At 47.8% G+C, this 18,803-nt stretch overlaps 1 protein-coding gene across 4 annotated transcripts in view; it reads left to right on the top strand.

The window, feature by feature from the left end:
* Window positions 1–16,049: 16,049 nt before the first annotated feature.
* Window positions 16,050–18,803, top strand: part of BCL2L1 (BCL2 like 1) — a 63,916-nt gene continuing 61,162 nt past the window's right edge. The window contains exons 1-2 of one of the 4 annotated variants that reach the window (XM_010342555.3): window positions 16,050–16,134; window positions 17,650–18,339. In XM_010342555.3, the coding sequence (XP_010340857.1) occupies window positions 17,776–18,339 (564 nt within the window). In that variant the 5' untranslated portion in view covers window positions 16,050–16,134; window positions 17,650–17,775. Of the gene's footprint in view, window positions 16,135–16,165; window positions 16,248–16,635; window positions 17,379–17,649; window positions 18,340–18,803 lie in introns of those variants that run through there. The other 3 variants (XM_010342554.3, XM_010342553.3, NM_001280000.1) reach the window with 3 other exon arrangements.

The following is an 18,803-nucleotide window of genomic DNA, read 5'->3' as shown; positions in this document are numbered from 1 at the left end:
TGGTGACCCTCACCTGTATCCCAGCTACTCCGGAGGCTAAAGCAGAAGGATCCCTTGAGACCAAGTGTTCCAAACCAGCGTATACATTACAGCAAGACTCACCCCACACACACAATCTTAATTTTTAAAAAATCAATTAGAAAATAGCAACAAGAACAACAAAACAACCCCCTTCATAATAGCAGCAAAAACTAAAGACCTCAAAAATTAAGCCTAGGCTGGGTGCGGTGGCTCACACATGTAATCCCAGCACTTTGGGAGGCCGAGGAGGGCAGATCACTTGAGGTGAGGAGTTCAAGACCAGTCTGACCAAAATGCCGAAACCCTGTCTCTACTAAAAATACAAAAATTAGCTGGACATGGTGGTGCGTGCCTGTAATCCCAGATACTTGGGAGGCTGAGACAGGAGAATCACTTGAACTCCGGAGGCAGAGGTTACAGTGAGCCAAGATTTTGCCACTACACTCCAACCTGATCAACAGAGCGAGACTCTGTCTCAAAACAAACAAACAAAAAAAAGGTCAAGGCAATTGCAATGAAAGTCCCAGTGGGTTCTGTTCTGGAATTTGCCAAATTAATTCTGAAGTTCATATGGAAGAGCAAAAGCACAATTAGTGACATCTTGAATTTTGAAAAAGATTAGGGGGAATTGACATACCAGATTTCACATATATTAACATGAAATTATAGTATATATATATATATATATATATATATACACACACACACATATATATATATATATATATATATTTTTTTTTTTTTTTTTTTTTTTTTTGGAGACAGAGTTTTGCTCTTGTTGCAGGCTGGAGTGTAATGGCTCGATCTCAACTCACCCCAACCTCCACCTCCCAGGTTCAAGCAATTATCCTGCCTCAGCCTCTCAAGTAGCTGGGATTACAGGCATGCACCACCATGCCCAACTAATTTTTTGTATTTTTACTAGAGATGGGGTTTCTCCATGCTGGTCAGGCTGGTCTTGAACTCCCAACCTCAGGTGACCCACCTACCTCAGCCTCCCAAAGTGCTGGGATTACAGGCGTGAGCCACCACGACCAGTCTGAAATTATAGTAATTTTTAAAGTATGATGCCAGGCGTGGTGGCTCACGCCTGTAATCCCAGCACTTTGGGAGGCCGAGGCGGGCATATCACGAGGTCAAGAGATAGAGACCATCCTGGCCAACATGGTGAAACCCTGTCTCTACTAAAAGTACAAAAATTAGCCAGGCATGGTGACATGCACCTGTGGTCCCAGCTACTCGGGAGGCTGAGGCAGAAGAATCACTTGAACCCAGGAGGCAGAGGTTTCAGTGAGCCGAGATTGTACCACTGCACTCCAGCCTGGTGACAGAGCAAGACTCCATCTGAAAAAAAAAAAAAAAAAGATTAAAGTATGATTTAGTTAATCCACACCCATGAAGGTGCAGTCAGCAAAATCCAGTCACAAAAACCATAGGACAAAAGATTTAGTTTCTTCAAAACATAAACCATCAGAGTTTTGTTTTCTTTTTTCTGTTGGTTTTTGTTTGTTTGTTTCGTTTTTGAGATGGCGTTCCACTCTTGTCGCCCAGGCTAGAATGCAATGGTGCAATCTTGGCTCACTGCAACCTCTGCCTCCCAGGTTCAAGTGAGTCTCCTGCCTCAGCCTCCCAAGTAGGTGGAATTACAGGCACAAGCCACCAGACTCGACTAATTTTTTATATTTTTTGGTAGAGACAGGGTTTCACCATGTTGGCCAGGCTGGTCTCAAACTCCTGACCTCAGGTGATCCTCCTGCCTTGGCCTCCCAAATACTGGGATTACAGGCGTGAGCCACTGCAGCTGCCTTTTGTTTTCTTTTTTAAGAGTCCTTGTATTGTAGAGATACATATAGATATGGTAGGGAAGAAATTACTCTAGCACCTGCTTCCAAATAATTGGGAGTAGGCAGAGAAGAGAAGTAGGTGGGAATACATACATATACTCTTGTATGAGTTTGAAATTTTCCACAATTGAAAAGGAGTGGTTGCCGGGGTAGGGGGGAGAAGTGCCTCACACCCGTAATCCCAGCGCCATGGGAGGCCAAGGCAGGTGGATGATTTGAGGTCAGGAGTTCAAGACCAGCCTGGCCAATATGGTGAAAACCTGTCTCTACTAAAAATACAAAAGAATTAGCCAGGCGTGGTGGCAGGCACCTGTAATCCCAGCTATTCGGGAGGCTGAGGCAGGAGAATTGTTTGAATCTGGGACGCAGAGGTTGCAGTGAGCTGAGATCACCATTGCACTCCAGCCTGGGCAACAGAGCAAGACTCCATTTCAAAAAAAAAAAAAAAAAGCCAGGGAGGGGTTGTTGTTGTGGTGGTGGTTTTGTTGTTTTGAGATAGGGTCTTGCTGTCAACCAGGCTGGAGTGCAGTGGCAGGATCACGGCTCACTGCAACCCCAACCTCCCAGGCTCAAGCGATCTTCCTGCCTTAGCCTCCCAAAGTGCTGGGACTACAGGCATCAGCCACTGCACGTTGTCTAAAAAGAGGTACTATTAAGTATGGTATTGTCGTAGAAGTTAAAGGTGGGGAAAATCAGCAGAAGAGTTTAAGAGTGCAAAAACAGACTCGGCTGGTCCTGATGGCTCATGCCAGTAATCCCAGCACTTTGGAAGGCGGAAGTGAGAAGACCGCGTGAGCCAGGAGTTTGAAAACAGCCTGGACCACATGGCAAGATACAAAAAACTTAAAATTAGCCAGGTGTGGTGGCACATACCTGTAGTCCCAGCTACTCAAGAGGCTGAGGTGTGAGGATTACTTGAACCTGAGAGGTCAAGGCTGTGGGGAGCCATGATACTTCAGCCTGGGCAACAGAGAAGAAACAAAATTGTCCATCAAACACATGAAAAGGTGCTCAGCCTCACTATGATGAGGGAAATTTAAACAAGAAAGTTCCATTTTTCACCCGTTCAGGCGTCCCCAAACTACAGCCCATGGGCCGCATGCAGTCCCCTAAGGCCATTTATCCGGCCCCCTGCCGCATTTCAGGAAGGGGCACCTCTTTCATTGGTGGTCAGTGAGAGGAGCACAGTATGTGGCAGCCCTCCAATGGTCTGAGGGACAGTGAACTGGCCCCCTGTGTAAAAAGTTTGGGGACGCCTGCATTAGATTAACCAAAATTAAGAGTTTGATAGTATCAGAAATTTGTAAGGTAACTCAGCAGGTAGGAGTATAGATGGGTGCAGACAACTATTGACAACTTTTTTTTTTTTTTTTTTTTGGAGACAGAGTCTCACTCTGTCACCCAGCCTGGAGTGCAGTGGCACAATCTGAGCTCACTGCAACTTCCACCTCCCAGGTTCAAGCAATTCTCATGCCTCAGCCTCCCTGAGTAGCTGAGATTGCAGGCACCTGCAACCACACCCAGCTAATTTTTTAATTTTTAGTAGAGATGGGGTTTCGCCATCTTGGCCAGGCTGATTTCCAACTCCTGACTGCAGGTGATCCACCTGCCTCAGCCTCCCAGAATGCTGGGATTACACGCGTGAGCCACTGCACTCGGCCTATTGACCACTATTAAAATGTCAAGTATTCCCTGTGCCATAGGACTTCTGTTTCTAGGTTTCATTCCAAGAGATACGCTCATCCAGTCACACATCCCCTGTTGCTGCAGCATTTATTGAGCACCTGCTATGTGCCAAGTCTATGTGCCACTGCTATGTGCTAAGTGTGGGGATATAGCAATAAAAACACAGACAAAATTCCTGTCCTTGTGGAACTATCATTCTAAGGGAGAAGAAGGATGCTAAATGAGATAAATAAGTAAATGATCTGGTGTATTAGCAGGTGATAAATGCAAAACCGTTTGCTTGCGAAGCCCTGAAGTGTGGATGGCAATACAATGACAAAGGCAGAAGCTGGACAGATGGTAGGGCAGACGGAGGGCAGGGGTCTGCCTGGGCTATGGCTGTCTCACTTTCAGTACCCACATCACCTGACCACCAGGCATGTGCCTGCCAGCTGCGGGGTAGACAGGCTCGTGTCAAGGTGGGGGTGAAGGTAGTTTGCTTTATATTAGGCAGGAAGAGGCATCAGGGCTATTGTTATCTGAGGACTACTAGGCAGAAGGTAACTGATTGAATGAATTAATGAATGAATGAGGCAATGCCAGAAGGCCAGGATGTGTGCAAGAGCTTCCCAAGTCCTTCCAAATGAACAGGAAGTAAGCCTGGTCCATGAGTTTCCTCTCCTGTCATTTTATCTGCTCATTTTAGGCTGAGCTTCAAGTTCTCATTCTCTGTGAATGGGAGATTATGGGGTCTGAATCACTGAAGCAGAATTTTAGAGCTGGAAGAAAGCACAGACACATCTGGCCCACCCTATCCACAATTTCAGTTATCACCAAGGGAAGAGGACAAGAATGGAAATAGGGAAATCAATTAGTAATTCATTGCAATGTAGTTGTGAGAAAATGGAAACCACCTAAATTTTCACAAATAGGGGAATATTTCCGTCAGCTGCCTACAGAATTGGAACACTAAGCAGCAGGGTTTTTTGGTTTTTTGTTGTTGTTGTTGTTTTGTTTTTTTAAGATGTGGTTTCACCATGTTGGCCAGGATGGTCTCGATCTCTTGACCTTGTGATCCGCCCACCTTGGCCTCCCAAAGTGCTGGGATTACAGGCGTGAGCCACCACGCCCAGCTTAAGCAGCAGTTTTGAAAAGTTCCAAGGATCTGGACTAACAGGAAGGGATCTTTGAGATACATTTTTTAGTTAAAAAAAATGAATTGCATGGCCGAGTGCAGTGGCTCACACCTGTAATCTTACCACTGGGAAGCTGAGGCAGGTGGATCACCTGAGGTCAAGAGTTCGGGACCAGCCTAGCCAACATGGTGAAACCCCGTCTCTACTAAAAATACAACAATTAGCCAGGCGTGGTGGCTACTCGGGAGGCTGAAGCAGGAGAATTGCTTGAACCCAGTGGGGTGGAGGTTACAGTGAGCCGAGATTGCAGCATTTCACTACAGCATGGGCGAAAGAGCAAAACTCCGTCTCAAAAAAAAAAAAAAAAAAGAATTACTGATAGACATAAATTCGTTATGACAGCATTATGTTTTTTAAAGTACTCAAAATAATGTTCCACTTTTTCCATGGGTGTGTATAAGTAATAACCATTAGTACTTACCACATGCCAGCCACCATTAAAGGTATTTCTTTGTTTAAAGACGGGGTTTCATGATGTTGGTCAGGCTGGTCTTGAACTCCCAACCTCAGGTGATCTGCCCACCTTGGCCTCCCAAAGTGCTGGGATTAACAGGCATGAGCCTGTTAATCCCAGCACTTTGGGAGGCTGAGGCAGGTGGATCACGAGGTCAAGAGATCGAGACCATCCTGGTCAACATGGTGAAACCCCATCTCTACTAAAAATACAAAAAAAATTAGCTGGGCATGGTGGCACGTGCCTGTAATCCCATCTACTCAGGAGGCTGAGGCAGGAGAATTGCCTGAACCCAGGAGGCGGAGGTTGCGGTGAGCTGAGATCGTGCCATTGCACTCCAGCCTGGGTAACAAGAGCGAAACTCCATCTCAAAAAAAAAAAAAAAAAAGTATTTTACATATATTAACTCATGTATCTTAACAATAACTCTATGAGATAGTTATGTTACCACACCCATTTTATAGATTGTAGAAATTAAGACTTAGAAAGATTAGACCACCTCTCCAAGATCATACAGCTTTTGTATGACAAAATCAGAATTTGGCTGAGCCTGGTGGCTCATGCCTGTAATCCCAGCACTTAGGTGGGTGGATCATGAGGTCAGGAGTTCAAGACCAGCCTGGCCAACATAATGAAACCCTTTCTCTACTAAAAATACAAAAATTAGCTGAGCATGGTGGCAGGTGCCTGTAATCCCAGCTACTTGAGAGGCTGAGGCAAGAGAATCACTTGAACCCAGGAGGTGGAAGTTACAGTGAGCCGAGATCACACCACTGCACTCCAGCCTGGGTGACAGAGCAAGATTCCGTCTCAAATAAACAAACAAAAAAAAAAATCAGGCTTTGAACCCAGGAAGACCTACTCCAGAGACCAACCCCCTAACCATTGCTCTGTACTGCCTCTCCTATGTGGATATATATATAGAAAGTTATGAAATGCATTGGAACCAAATCATTAAAAAAATTAAAAAATAAATAAAAGTTATGGAAGAATTTATAACAAATTAACAAGAATGGGAAATTCAGAGGGGGAAAGTTTTTTTTGTTTGTTTTTTTTGTTTTTTTTTTTTTTTAAGACGGAGTTTCGCTCTTGTTACCCAGGCTGAAGTGCAATGGCACGATCTCGGCTCACCGCAACCTCCGCCTCCTGGGTTCAGGCAATTCTCCTGCCTCAGCCTCCTGAGTAGCTGGGATTACAGGCAAGCACCACCATGCCCAGCTAATTTTTTGTATTTTTAGTAGAGACGGGGTTTCACCATGTTGACCGGGATGGTCTCGATCTCTTGACCTCATGATCCACCCGCCTCGGCCTCCCAAAGTGCTGGGATTACAGGCTTGAGCCACCGCGCCCGGCCTTAGTTTTTGTTTTTTTTCGAGACAGAGTTTCACTCTTGTTGCCCAGGCTGGAGCGAGTGCAATAGCTTGATCTTGGCTGACCACAACCTCTGCCTCCTGGGTTCAAGCGATTCTCCTGCCTCAGCCTCCTGAGTAGCTGGGATTACAGGCATGCACTACAACGCCTGGCTAATTTTGTATTTTTAGTAGAGATGGGTTTCTCTACATTGGTCAGGCTGGTCTCAAACTCCCAATGTCAGGTGATCTGCCCATCTCAGCCTCCCAAAGTGCTGGGATTATAGGCGTGAGCTACCACATCCAGCCAGAGGGGAGAAGTTAAACTGGATTTATACAGAGAAAGGATAGATAATTTGAGTCTTTAACTTAAAAAAAAAAAAGTTTCTGTGTTTTTTTTTTTTTTTTTGAGATGGAGTTTTGCTCTTGTTGCCCAGGCTGGAGGAGTACAATGGCGCAATCTCTGCTCACCACAACCTCTGCCTCTGGGGTTTAAGCGATTCTCCTGCCTCAGCCTCCCGAGTAGCTGGGATTACAGGTATGCGCCACCATGCCCAGCTAATTTTGTATTTTTAGTAGAGACGGAGTTTCTCCATGTTGCTCAGGATGGTCTCAAACTCCTGACCTCAGGTGATCCACCTGTCTTGGCCTCCCAAAGTGCTGAGATTACAGGCGAGAGTACCTTGCGCAGCCAGTTGCTGTGTATTATTTGGGCGATTTGAATTCATTTTTTTGTAACAGTAAAATTGCAAAGGCAAGAGAAGGAGTAGCCAGTAAAGTAGAAAGTTATTTAAGCTTTTCAGGCCGGGCATAGTGGCTCACGCCTGTAATCCAAGCACTTTGGAGGCCAAGGCGGGCAGATAAGCTAAGGTCGGCAGTTCAAGACCAGCCTGACCAACATGGTGAAACCCCATCTTAAAAAAAAAAATAAAGGAAAAAAGAAAAAAAAAAAAAAAAAAAGAAAGTTATTTAAGCTTTTCAAACTCTGTTTTTTTATTTTTTTTATTTTTATTTTTATTTATTTTTTGTTTTGTTTTGTTTTGTTTTTTGAGACGGAGTTTCGCTCTTGTTACCCAGGCTGGAGTGCAATGGCGCGATCTCGGCTCACCGCAACCTCTGCTTCCTGGGTTCAGGCAATTCTCCTGCCTCAGCCTCCTGAGTAGCTAGGATTACAGGCACGCGCCACCATGCCCAGCTAATTTTTTGTATTTTTAGTAGAGACGGGTTTTCACCATGTTGACCAGGATGGTCTCGATCTCTCGACCTCGTGATCCACCCGCCTCGGCCTCCCAAAGTGCTGGGATTACAGGCGTGAGCCACCGCGCCCGGCCTTTTTATTTTTTTGAGACAGACTCTTGCTCTGTCACCAGGCGATAGGCTGGATTACAGTGGTGCAATCTCGGCTCACTGCAATTTCCACCTCCTGGGTTCAATCGATTCTCCTGCCTCAGCTTCCCTAGTAGCTGGGACTACAGGTGCATGCCACCACACCCAGCTAATTTTTGTATTTTTTAGTAGAGACAGGGTTTCACTATGTTGGCCAGGATGGTCTCGATCTCTTGACCTCCTCATCCGCCCACCTCGGACTCCCAAAGTGCTAGGATTACAGGCGTGAGCCACCACATCTAGCCTCAAACTCTGTTTTTAAAAAGTGAGAGATTAGCTGGGTGTGGTGGCACACTCCTGTAGTCCTGCCTACTCTAGAGGCTGTGACAAGAGGATTGCTTGAGCCCAGGAGGTTGTGGTTTAGTGTGCTGTGATCGTGCCACTGTACTCCATCCTGGGTGAGAGAATGAGACCCTGTCTCAAAAAATAATAAACAGTGAGAGAAAAAGAAAGAACCAGCCTCAGGCTGGGCGAGGTGGCTCACGCCTGTAATCCCAGCACTTTGGGAGGCCAAGGTGGGCATATTGCCTCCGTTCAGGAGTTTGAGACCAGCCTGGGCAACACGGTGAACACTCGTCTCTACTAAAATACAAAAAATTAGCCAGGTGTGGTGACATGCACGTGTAGTCCCAGCTACTCGAGAGGCTGAGGCAGGAGAATTGCTTGAACCTGGGAGACGAATGTTGCAGTGAGCCAAGATCGCACCACTGCACTCTAGCTTGGGCGACAGAGCAAGACTCTAAAAATTTTTTTTTAAAAATTTTTTTAAGGAAAGAACTAGCTCTACCCCTGCCCCTAACAAATCTGATCCTCGACCCTGTCTATTAGTCCCTCCCCCACTTAACTAGTGGTCACTAGGCCAGAAATCTGGACCTGCCTTCCAGCTCATTGGAGGCCTCCTACTTCATTGGCTCTGCATGATGACTTAACTTCCAGACACCTCCAAGCAAGGTGACTTCAATCACCCAAAGACATTCCTCTGGAGAAGGTTGCAGGTATAAATCACTAGTGACAGCTGTCAGAAAGGATCCCCAGGATTGCTTGGACCCAGACGGTCAAGGCTGCAGTGAGCTATGATTACACTACTGCTCTCTAGCCTGGGCAACAGAGTCATACCCTGTCTCTGAAAACAAATAAACAAAAAGTTCCCCAGAAAAGTTGGCACTGTGGCACTGCTGTTTTTTCTTCCAGTCTTCCGTCCTAGTGTTCAGGCTCAGAAAATGATACTCCAAAATATGGTGCTTTGGCTTGTTCAGTGCTTTGAACAAAGGAGTTTGAAAGACCTCAGAAACAAGCTTCAGAAACGAGGTCTCTCTCTGACCTTCTCCTGCTCCCTGTCCCCATCATTCCCTTCCAAAGAGCAGGAAGGGGCTTTTGCTAAATTTCTTTCCCTTAGGAGTTTGAGACCAGCCTGGGCAACACGGTGAAAACTCGTCTCTGCTAAAATACAAAAAATTAGCCAGGTGTGGTGGCGTGCCCCTGTAGTCCCAGCTACTCAAGAGGCTGAGGCAGGAGAATTGCTTGAACCTGGGAGACGGATGTTGCAGTGAGCCAAGATAGCACCACTGCACTCTAGCATGGGTGACAGAGCGAGACAAATCATTGGTGACATCTGTCAAAAAGGGAAGTTCTTCCAATGACTGAGGGAAGTTCTTCCAATTGTGTTAAATGCAATTGTCTTAAACTCTCTCCCTAGGAATCTCATCAAACAACCAGGGAAGATTAGTCTCTGGAGGGGAGATTAAAAGTAACCACCACACCCAGCCAGGCCATTGCCTATTCTTCCAGAGACTGTTCCAAAACATTTTTTTTTTTTTTTTTTTTTTTTTTTTTGAGGCAGAGTCTCGCTGTGTTCCCCAGGCTGGAGTGCAATGGTGCAATCTTGGCTCACTGCAACCTTCGTCTCCCAGGTTCAAGCAATTCTCCTACCTCAGCCTCCTGAGTAGCTGGAACTACAGGCGCCTGCCACCACACCTGGCTAATTTTTGTATTTTTAGTAGAGACGGGGTTTCAGCATGTTGTCCAGGCTGGTCTCGAACTTCTGACCTCAGGTGATCTGCCCACCTTTGCCTCCCAAAGCGCTGGGATTACAGGAATGAGCCTTCACACCTGGCCTAAACTTTTTTTTTTTTTTTTTTTTTTAACCTGAGAGACTTTATCTGCATAATAAGACAACCTTTGTTTGTAATGCAGTTCTGCCCCTTACTTTCCCATAACTTGTTGCCACCTGCCCAGAGCCCAGAGGAACTTTTCCCCAGGCTATTGTCTATTCTTCAGGCTTATTAATTACCCCTAAATATAATTTACTCTTCCTCTAAAATTGCCTACACCCCCACTTCCCTCTTCATATTGAGGATATTTAAATTTCAACCATCCAGCCTTTCTTTGAGTTTGATAGTTTGTATAGCTCTCCTGCGTATGATCACATTAACAAATTAGCATGCCTTTTCTCCTATTAATCTGTCTATTACCAGTTCATTACAATAAACTTTTCATATCAAACCTCCAGAGGAGAAGTCTAAACCTTCCTACACAAGTAAGGGAGATTTGAGTGTTTCTTGGTCTCTTCCTTTATGGCTGATGTGGGATTCACGTTGGGGGAGGATTACGAAGACCTCAGCACACATATTAAAAACAATAGACTAGGCCGGGCGCGGTGGCTCAAGCCTGTAATCCCAGCACTTTGGGAGGCCGAGGCGGGTGGATCACGAGGTCAAGAGATCGAGACCATCCTGGTCAACATGGTGAAACCCCGTCTCTACTAAAAATACAAAAAAATTAGCTGGGCATGGTGGCGCGTGCCTGTCATCCCAGCTACTCAGGAGGCTGAGGCAGGAGAACTGCCTGAACCCAGGAGGCGGAGGTTGCGGTGAGCCGAGATCGCGCCATGGCACTCCAGCCTGGGTAACAAGAGCGAAACTCCGTCTCAAAAAAAAAAAAAAAAAAAAAAATAGACTATAAGAAACAACCCAAATGTCTGCCAACTGATGAATGGATAAATATAAATAAAATGTGGTATATTCATAAAGTAGAGGAGTATTCTCTAGCAGAAGGAATGAAGTACTGCTATGTGCTACAACATAGATGAATCTGAAACATTATGTTAAAGAAGCTACAATTCAAAAGGAACAATAATGTACTATTTAATTCACATGAAATTTCAGAATAGGCAAACGTGTGGAAATAGAAAGTAGACTAGTGGTTACCAGAGGCTGGGCCATAGGGTTGAGGTGGAATGGGAGTGACTGTTAATGCAAGGGATTATGTTCTTTGTTTTTTTGAAACAGATTTTTGCTCTTGTTGCCCAAACTGGGCACAATGGCACAATCTTGGCTCACTGCAACCTCTGCCTCCCAGGTTCACGTGATTCTCCTGCATCAGCCTCCCAAGTAGCTGGGATCACAGGCATACGCCACCACCCCTGGCTAATGTTTTTTTTTTGTATTTTTAGTAAAGACGGGGTTTCACCATGTTGGTCAGGCTGGTCTCAAACCCCTGCCTCAAGTGATCCACCCACCTCGGCCTCCCAAAGTGCTGGGATTACAGGTGAGAGCCACCACACCTGGCCACAAGGTATTATTTTCAATAAGCACATGTAAGATTGGTGGTAGCACTTTGAGACCAGCCTGGGCAGCATAGCGAGGCCCCGTTTCTATAAAAATTTTTTTTAAAAAATAGCCAAGTGTGGTGTCACATATCTGCAGTCCCAGCAACTCAGAAGCCTGAAGTGGAAGGATGGCTTGAGCCTGGGAGTTTGAGGCTGCAGTGAACTATGATTGTGCCACCACATTCCAGCTTCGGGCAACAGAGGGAGTCCCTGTCTCACTTAAAAAACAAAAAAAGGGGCAGGGCGCGGTGCCTCACGCTTGTAATCCCAGTACTTTGGGAGGCTGAGGTGGGCGGATCACCTGAGGTCAGCAGTTCGAAACCAACCTGGCCAACATGGTGAAACCCCATCTCAAAACAATACATAAATAAATAAAAATAAAATATAAACAACAACAAAAAAAGGCTGGGCATGGTGGCTCATACCTGTAATCCCAGCACTTTGGGAGGCCCAGGCGGGCAGATCACAAGGTCGAGAGATTGAGACCATCCTGGCCAACATGGTGAAACCCTGTCTCTACTAAAAAATACAAAAATTAGCTGGGCGTGGTGGCACGCACCTGTAGTCTCAGCTACTTGGGAGGCTAAGGCAGGGGAATTGCCTGAACCCAGAAGGTGAAGGCTGAAGTGAGCCGAGATCGTGTCACTGCACTCCAGCCTGGCGCCTGGCGACACAATGAGACTCTGTCTCAAAAAAAAAAAAAGAAAGAGTGATTCAAAGACTTTAATGCAAGTACAGATACCTCATATATCTATATCTATCCACACACACATTTTTATATATACGTCTGTGTGTGTTCATATGTTTTTCAAATTTCTCATTTAAAAAGTAGGCCAGGTATGGTGGCTTACACCTGTAATCTCAGCACTTTGGGAGGCTGAGGTGGGCAGATCTCTGAGGTCAGGAGTTCAAGACCAGCCTGGCTAACATGGCGAAACCCTGTGTAAAAAAAATACAGGGCCGGGCGCGGTGGCTCAAGCCTGTAATCCCAGCACTTTGGGAGGCCGAGGCGGGTGGATCACGAGGTCAAGAGATGGAGACCAGCCTGGTCAACATGGTGAAACCCCGTCTCTACTAAAAATACTAAAAATTAGCTGGGCATGGTGGCACGTGCCTGTAATCCCAGCTACTCAGGAGGCTGAGGCAGGAGAATTGCCTGAACCCAGGAGGCGGAGGTTGCAGTGAGCCGAGATCGTGCCATTGCACTCCAGCCTGGGTAACAAGAGTGAAACTCCGCCTCAAAAAAAAAAAAACAAACAAACAAACAAAAAAAATTAGGTGGGCCTAGTGGCACACACTTGTGGTCCCAGCTACTAGAGAGGCCGAGATGGGAGGACTGCGTGGCCCTGGGAAGTCAAGGCTGGTCGTGCCACTGCACTCCAGCCTGGGCAACATCGGGACCCTGTCTCAAAAAAAAAAAAAAAAAGAATCTCAGAAACAGACCAGGAGTGGTGGCTCACACCTGCAATTCCAGCACTTTGGGAGTCTGAGGCAGAAAGATGCTTGAGCCCAAGAGTTCAATACCAGCCTGGGTAACATAATGAGACCTCCTCTCTACAAAACAAAACAAAAACAAAAACAAAAAAAGAAAAATTAGCCAGATGCGGTGGTGCACACCTGTAGTCCCTAGCAACTCAGGAGATTGAGGTGGGAGAGTCGCTTAAACCCGGGAGGCAGATGCTGCAGTGAGCTGAGATCATGCCACTGCACTCCAGCCTGGGTGACAGATTGAGATTCCATCTCAAAAAAAAAAAAAAAAAAGAAAAGAAAGAAAGGCCTGGTGCAGTGGCTCACACCTATAATCCCAGAACTTTGGGAGGCCTAGGCAGGTGGATCACGAGGTCAGGAGGTTGAGACCAGCCTGGCCAACAGGATAAAACCCCGTCTCTACTAAAATACAAAAAATTAGCTGGGCGTGGTGGTGTGTGCCACTCAGGAGTCTGAGGCAGGGGAATCGCTTGAACCCAGGAGGTGGAGGATGCAGTAAGCCGGGATCCAGCCATTGCACTCCAGCCTGGGTGGCAAAGCGAGACTCCGTCTCAAAAGAAAAAAAAAATACAAAGTCATGTGTAGACAGTACAGAGAAGCATAAAAAAGAAAACTTATTTTCTTTAGATTTAAATATAACTTCTTTTCTTTTATTTTTTTTTTATAGATACAGGGTTTCTCCATGTAGGCCAGGCTGGTCTGGAAGTCCTGACCTCAGGTGATCCACCGCCTCAGCCTCCCAAAGTGCTGGGATTACAGGCGTGAGCCACCGCGCCCGGCCCTAACTTATTTTCTTTAAATTAGATTCCAGTCAAAGATCATTTGAGAGCCATTTTCAAGACTTTCAAAATTCGTTTCCCAAAATACTATATCCATCTGTCGAAAATATAAAATTCTTCATGTTCTTTCTGGTTTAAAAAAGCCTCGCTGGCTCTCTGGTGCCTGTTTGATGTGCTGCTCGCATCAATACACATTTACATTCCATCTCCTCTCCACCACATCCCTCAGCCATCCCAATTTATTTCCAGGACACCACGGGCTCTCACGCTGGGCTGCCAGGCCTTCACTCAAGCAATATCTTCTGCTTAAAATGCTCCTATATCCTTTCTCTCCTCGGCAAAATTCTGTCCTTCTTTTGAGGGCCAGTTCAGTAAAGCCTCTATCTGTGGACAGTTTATCTGCCCTCTGCTGGGCTCCCAAAACACACTGAGGCTTCCATAATGATACTTTTCACATTGAAATAATTGTGACACCATAGGTTCAAAAATGTAAATCAGGGCGAGGTGTGGTGGTTCACGTCAGTAATACCAGCACGCTGGGAGGCTGACGCAGGTGGATCACTTGAGCCCAGGAGTTTGAGACCAGCCTGGGCAACATGGTGAAACTCCAGTCTCTACAAAAAATTTTAAAATTAGCTGGGTGTGGAGGTACAAGCCTGTATTAACAACTATTGGGGAGGCTGACGTGGGAGGATCACCTGGGATGGGGAGGTCGAGGTGGCTGTGACCTGAGATCACACCACTGCACCCAGCGTCCTGTTTTACGTTCTTCGTGGCACTAGTCACTATTCAAAATTACCTTGTGTAGAGTCGGGCACAGTGGCTCATGCCTGTAATCTGAGCACTTTGGGAGGCCGAGGCGAGCAGATCACCTGAGGTCCGGAGTTCGAGACCAGCCTGACCAATGTGGTGAAACCCTGTCTGTATTAAAAATACAAAAATTAACTGGATATGGTGGTGGACAGCTGTAATCCCAATTATTCAGGAGGCTGAGGCGGAAGAATCAATTGAATCAGGGAGGCAGAGGTTGTGGTTAGCCGAGGTTGTGGTTAGCCATGATTGTGCCACTGCACTCCAGCCTGGACAACACAGCCACACTCCGTCTCAAAAAAAGAAAAGAAAAGAAAAGAAAATTACCGCCTGTGTGTGTGTTTGTGTGTGTGTGTGTGTGTGTGTGTGTGTGTGTGTTTTTAGACAGGGCGATCATTGCTTACTGCAGCCTCTACAGCTCACTGTAGCCTGGACTTCTCAGGCTCTAGTGATCCTCCTACCTCAGTCACCCCAATAGTTGGGACCACCAGCACACACCACCACACCTGGCTAAATTTTTTTTTTTTAGAGATGGGGTCTCACTATGTTACCCAGGCTGGTATTTTCTTAGTTTATATCTCTCTCCAACTCTAGGGCACAAATATCCAGGAAAACAGGGACCCTGTTGTTCCTCTTATCTTCAGCAACTTAAACATTTGTTGAATGAATTTATGCAGCCTATTCTACGGGCCATACACTGTCCTATGGACTTTTTTATTTTCAGACGGAGTCTCACTGTCACCCAGGCTGGAGTGCAGTAGCATGATCTTGGCTCTGCAACCTCTGCCTCCTGGGTTCAAGCAATTCTCCTGCCTCAGCCTCCCGAGTAGCTGGGATTACAAGCATTCACCACTATACCAGGCTAATTTTTTGTATTTTTAGTAGAGATGGAGTTTAGTAGAGTTGGGGTTTCACTATGTTGGCCAGGCAGGTCTTGAACTCCTGACCTCAGGTGATTCGCCCGCCTCGGCTTCCCAAAGTGCTGGGATTACAGGTGTGAGAAACCGCGCCCGTCCTGTCCTATAGACTTTACAATTAATAACTATTTTAATCATCATAATAGCTCAACGAGAGAGGTTGGTACTATTACCCATTTACAGTTGAGGACACTGAGGCACAGAACAATTCAGAAACTTGCCTAACTAGCAGAGTGCTTAACCAGACAAAGTGCTTAACCACAAAGCGATGCTTTTCCTATATATAAGCCGACGGACAGATGAAATAGGCTGATTGACTGATGACTGACTGACTGACTGACTGATAACTGACTGAATGAATGAATAAATGAAAATCTGGTTATAAATGATTCTTTGCGTCTCTCGAGTCCCTGGATCTACCGCAAGGGGGCGATCTCTCCCTGGTCCTGATGTCAATCACTTTAGGCGCGCACTCCCTTTGCGTCTCGGGCTCGCGCGCGTTGCCGCGGCACCGGAAGTGACTGAGCTTGCAAGTTCCCCTGTCTCTTCAGGGGAAACTGAGGCCGGCTTGTTCGGGAGAGACGGCGCGAGCAGTCAGCCAGGCAGGCCGGCAGCCAGGTAGGCCAGCCCGGGTCCGCGGCGCGGAACTCGGCCGCGAAGAGGTCTAGCGTCTGGAAGCTACCAGGCCGACGAAGGGGGCTATGGTCCCCCACGGCTCGCGGGGCTCGCAGGTGAGAGCGCCGCCTCCCCTGTGCGTGACAGCCGCTGCACCCAATGGGAGCCTTCGCCGTTTCGCTTCCGTGCCGGCTGCGTTCGCTGATTGGCTGCACTGGGGCGGGCCGCCGGGGGTGAGACCCGTCCTCCCAGAAAGGTCTAGGGGGCGCCCCCGGGGGAGGGCGGTTGCCTAGCAACGGGGCGGTGGCTCGGCGGGTACCAGGCCTAGAGAGCGCGAGAAGCCGCGAGGCCGCAGCCCGCCCACCCTGGGCTCCGGAGAGGTGCAGTCCCCGGCCCTGGAGCCCTCCCGGGTGCGCTAGGAAGCCACTTTGGGCCTGTCCCCAGGAAAACGTGGTCTCAGCTGTGGGGGCCGTCGAGCAGGCCTCGACCCCTCTTTCTGACCGGAGGAGAGGCCCAGCGCCTCATCCTCACCCCGTCTTTGTGCAGGGCGCCGGCAGCCATTGTGTCCGTGCGGGGAATGGAGGACCCGGCAATCCCCCACCGCCACGTTCAGGGCCTTTGGGGAATTCAAAGAAAACCAGCGGCATTTGTCGGGGGTCTCTGGCCTTCAACCTCCCGGACACGCCTGGGGGTGGCCTTCCCGGAGTCAGATCGCAGATCCGAGGCAGTTTCCCCGTCCCTGCGTCCCTCGTCGAAACCTTGAACCCCATTGAGAAGTCCCTTCAGGGTTTCGGACGTCTCCACCTCACCCTGGGCTGGTGCTTAAATAGAAAAAGGAAAGAAAAAAAAAAAAAAGAGAAAACCTAGCTAAATTCTACCAGCCACCTCCGGGAGAGTTCTCCTGGCTCCCAGTAGGAGGCGGAGAGCCAAGGGGCGTGCAAGAGCGAGGGGGCTGGGCTCCCGGGTGGCAGGAGGCCGCGGCTGCAGAGCGGCCGCCCTCGATCCCGGCGATGGAGGAGGAAGCAAGCGAGGGGGCTGGTTCCTGAGCTTCGCAATTCCTGTGTCGCCTTCTGGGCTCCCAGCCTGCGGGTCGCATGATCCCTGTAGTCGGAGCTGGTTTTTTTGCCAGCCGCCGCGAGGCCGGCTGAGTTACCGGCATCCCGGCCGCCACCTCCTCTCCCGACCTGTGATACAAAAGATCTTCCGGGGGCTGCACCTGCCTGCCTTTGCTTAAGGCAGATTTGAATGTAGGTGGTGCGGGGGAGGGGGTGTCGGGGGGGACTGCCCAGGGGTGACTTTCCGAGGAAGGCATTTCGGAGAAGAGAGGGTGGCTGGGGTAGAAAAGGCTGGTGGGAGATTCAGAGCCCACTCTTGGTGTTTTCGATTTTACTTAATTGAAGTATCTTGGAACCTAGACTTCCTAAGAGCCACAAAGAAACCAGTTTTGGTTCCTGGAGGGAGAATGGGATGTTTAGGGTAAATGGCATGCATATTAATTTTTTTTTTTTTTTCCTGAAGCTCTTTCTCTCTCTTCAGAATCTTATCTTGGCTTTGGATCTTAGAAGAGAATCACTAACCAGAGACCAGACTCAGTGAGCAGGTGTTTTGGACAATGGACTGGTTGAGCCCATCCCTATTATAAAAATGTCTCAGAGCAACCGGGAGCTGGTGGTTGACTTTCTCTCCTACAAGCTTTCCCAGAAAGGATACAGCTGGAGTCAGTTTAGTGATGTGGAAGAGAACAGGACTGAGGCCCCAGAAGGGACTGATTCGGAGATGGAGACCCCCAGTGCCATCAATGGCAACCCAGCCTGGCACCTGGCGGACAGCCCCGCGGTGAATGGAGCCACGGGCCACAGCAGCAGTTTGGATGCCCGGGAGGTGATCCCCATGGCAGCAATAAAGCAAGCACTGAGGGAGGCAGGCGACGAGTTTGAACTGCGGTACCGGCGGGCATTTAGTGACCTGACATCCCAGCTCCACATCACCCCCGGGACAGCGTATCAAAGCTTTGAACAGGTAGTGAACGAACTCTTCCGGGATGGGGTGAACTGGGGTCGCATTGTGGCCTTTTTCTCCTTCGGCGGGGCACTGTGCGTGGAAAGCGTAGACAAGGAGATGCAAGTATTGGTGAGTCGGATCGCAGCTTGGATGGCCACTTACCTGAATGACCACCTAGAGCCTTGGATCCAGGAGAACGGCGGCTGGGTAAGAACCGAGCCCCTTGTGTGTCCTTTTTCTTTGGCCTCTGGTCGGAGATCCCCAACAGCCCTTCTTCTGTATCTCTTTCTGTTGTGTTGGGTGATTGTTGGAGATGTTGATAGTTGAGGAGACCTGACTGGTCTCATTTTACAAAATGACCCTGTGCTTCAAAGATCAGGCAGCTTTCACTCTGGTCACCCCCATGACTCCACTCCTCTGTACTTGTGTTCCAGTTTCTCCGCAAAGAAAACTATAGCCTATGTGTTCATTAAGTCCCTAACCTGTGAGACTAGGAAGTTAGTTGTTTCCCTTACCTTATACAGTGGTTCACACACAAAGCGGTGATGAGTATAATGCGTGGAGAAGATCATGAGCATCAGTGACCCACAGACCTGTCCGTCTGTTCCCTGCAAGGCGTCTCAGTCCTATCCTGGGCTTCTCTCCCCCAAATCAAGTTCCCTTTATTTCAG

Source organism: Saimiri boliviensis, chromosome 9 (genome assembly GCF_048565385.1).
Source record: "Saimiri boliviensis isolate mSaiBol1 chromosome 9, mSaiBol1.pri, whole genome shotgun sequence".
Classification (NCBI taxonomy): domain Eukaryota; kingdom Metazoa; phylum Chordata; class Mammalia; order Primates; family Cebidae; genus Saimiri; species Saimiri boliviensis.
Note: the sequence above shows the minus strand (reverse complement) of the source record. Positions and strands in the feature narration are given on the sequence as shown.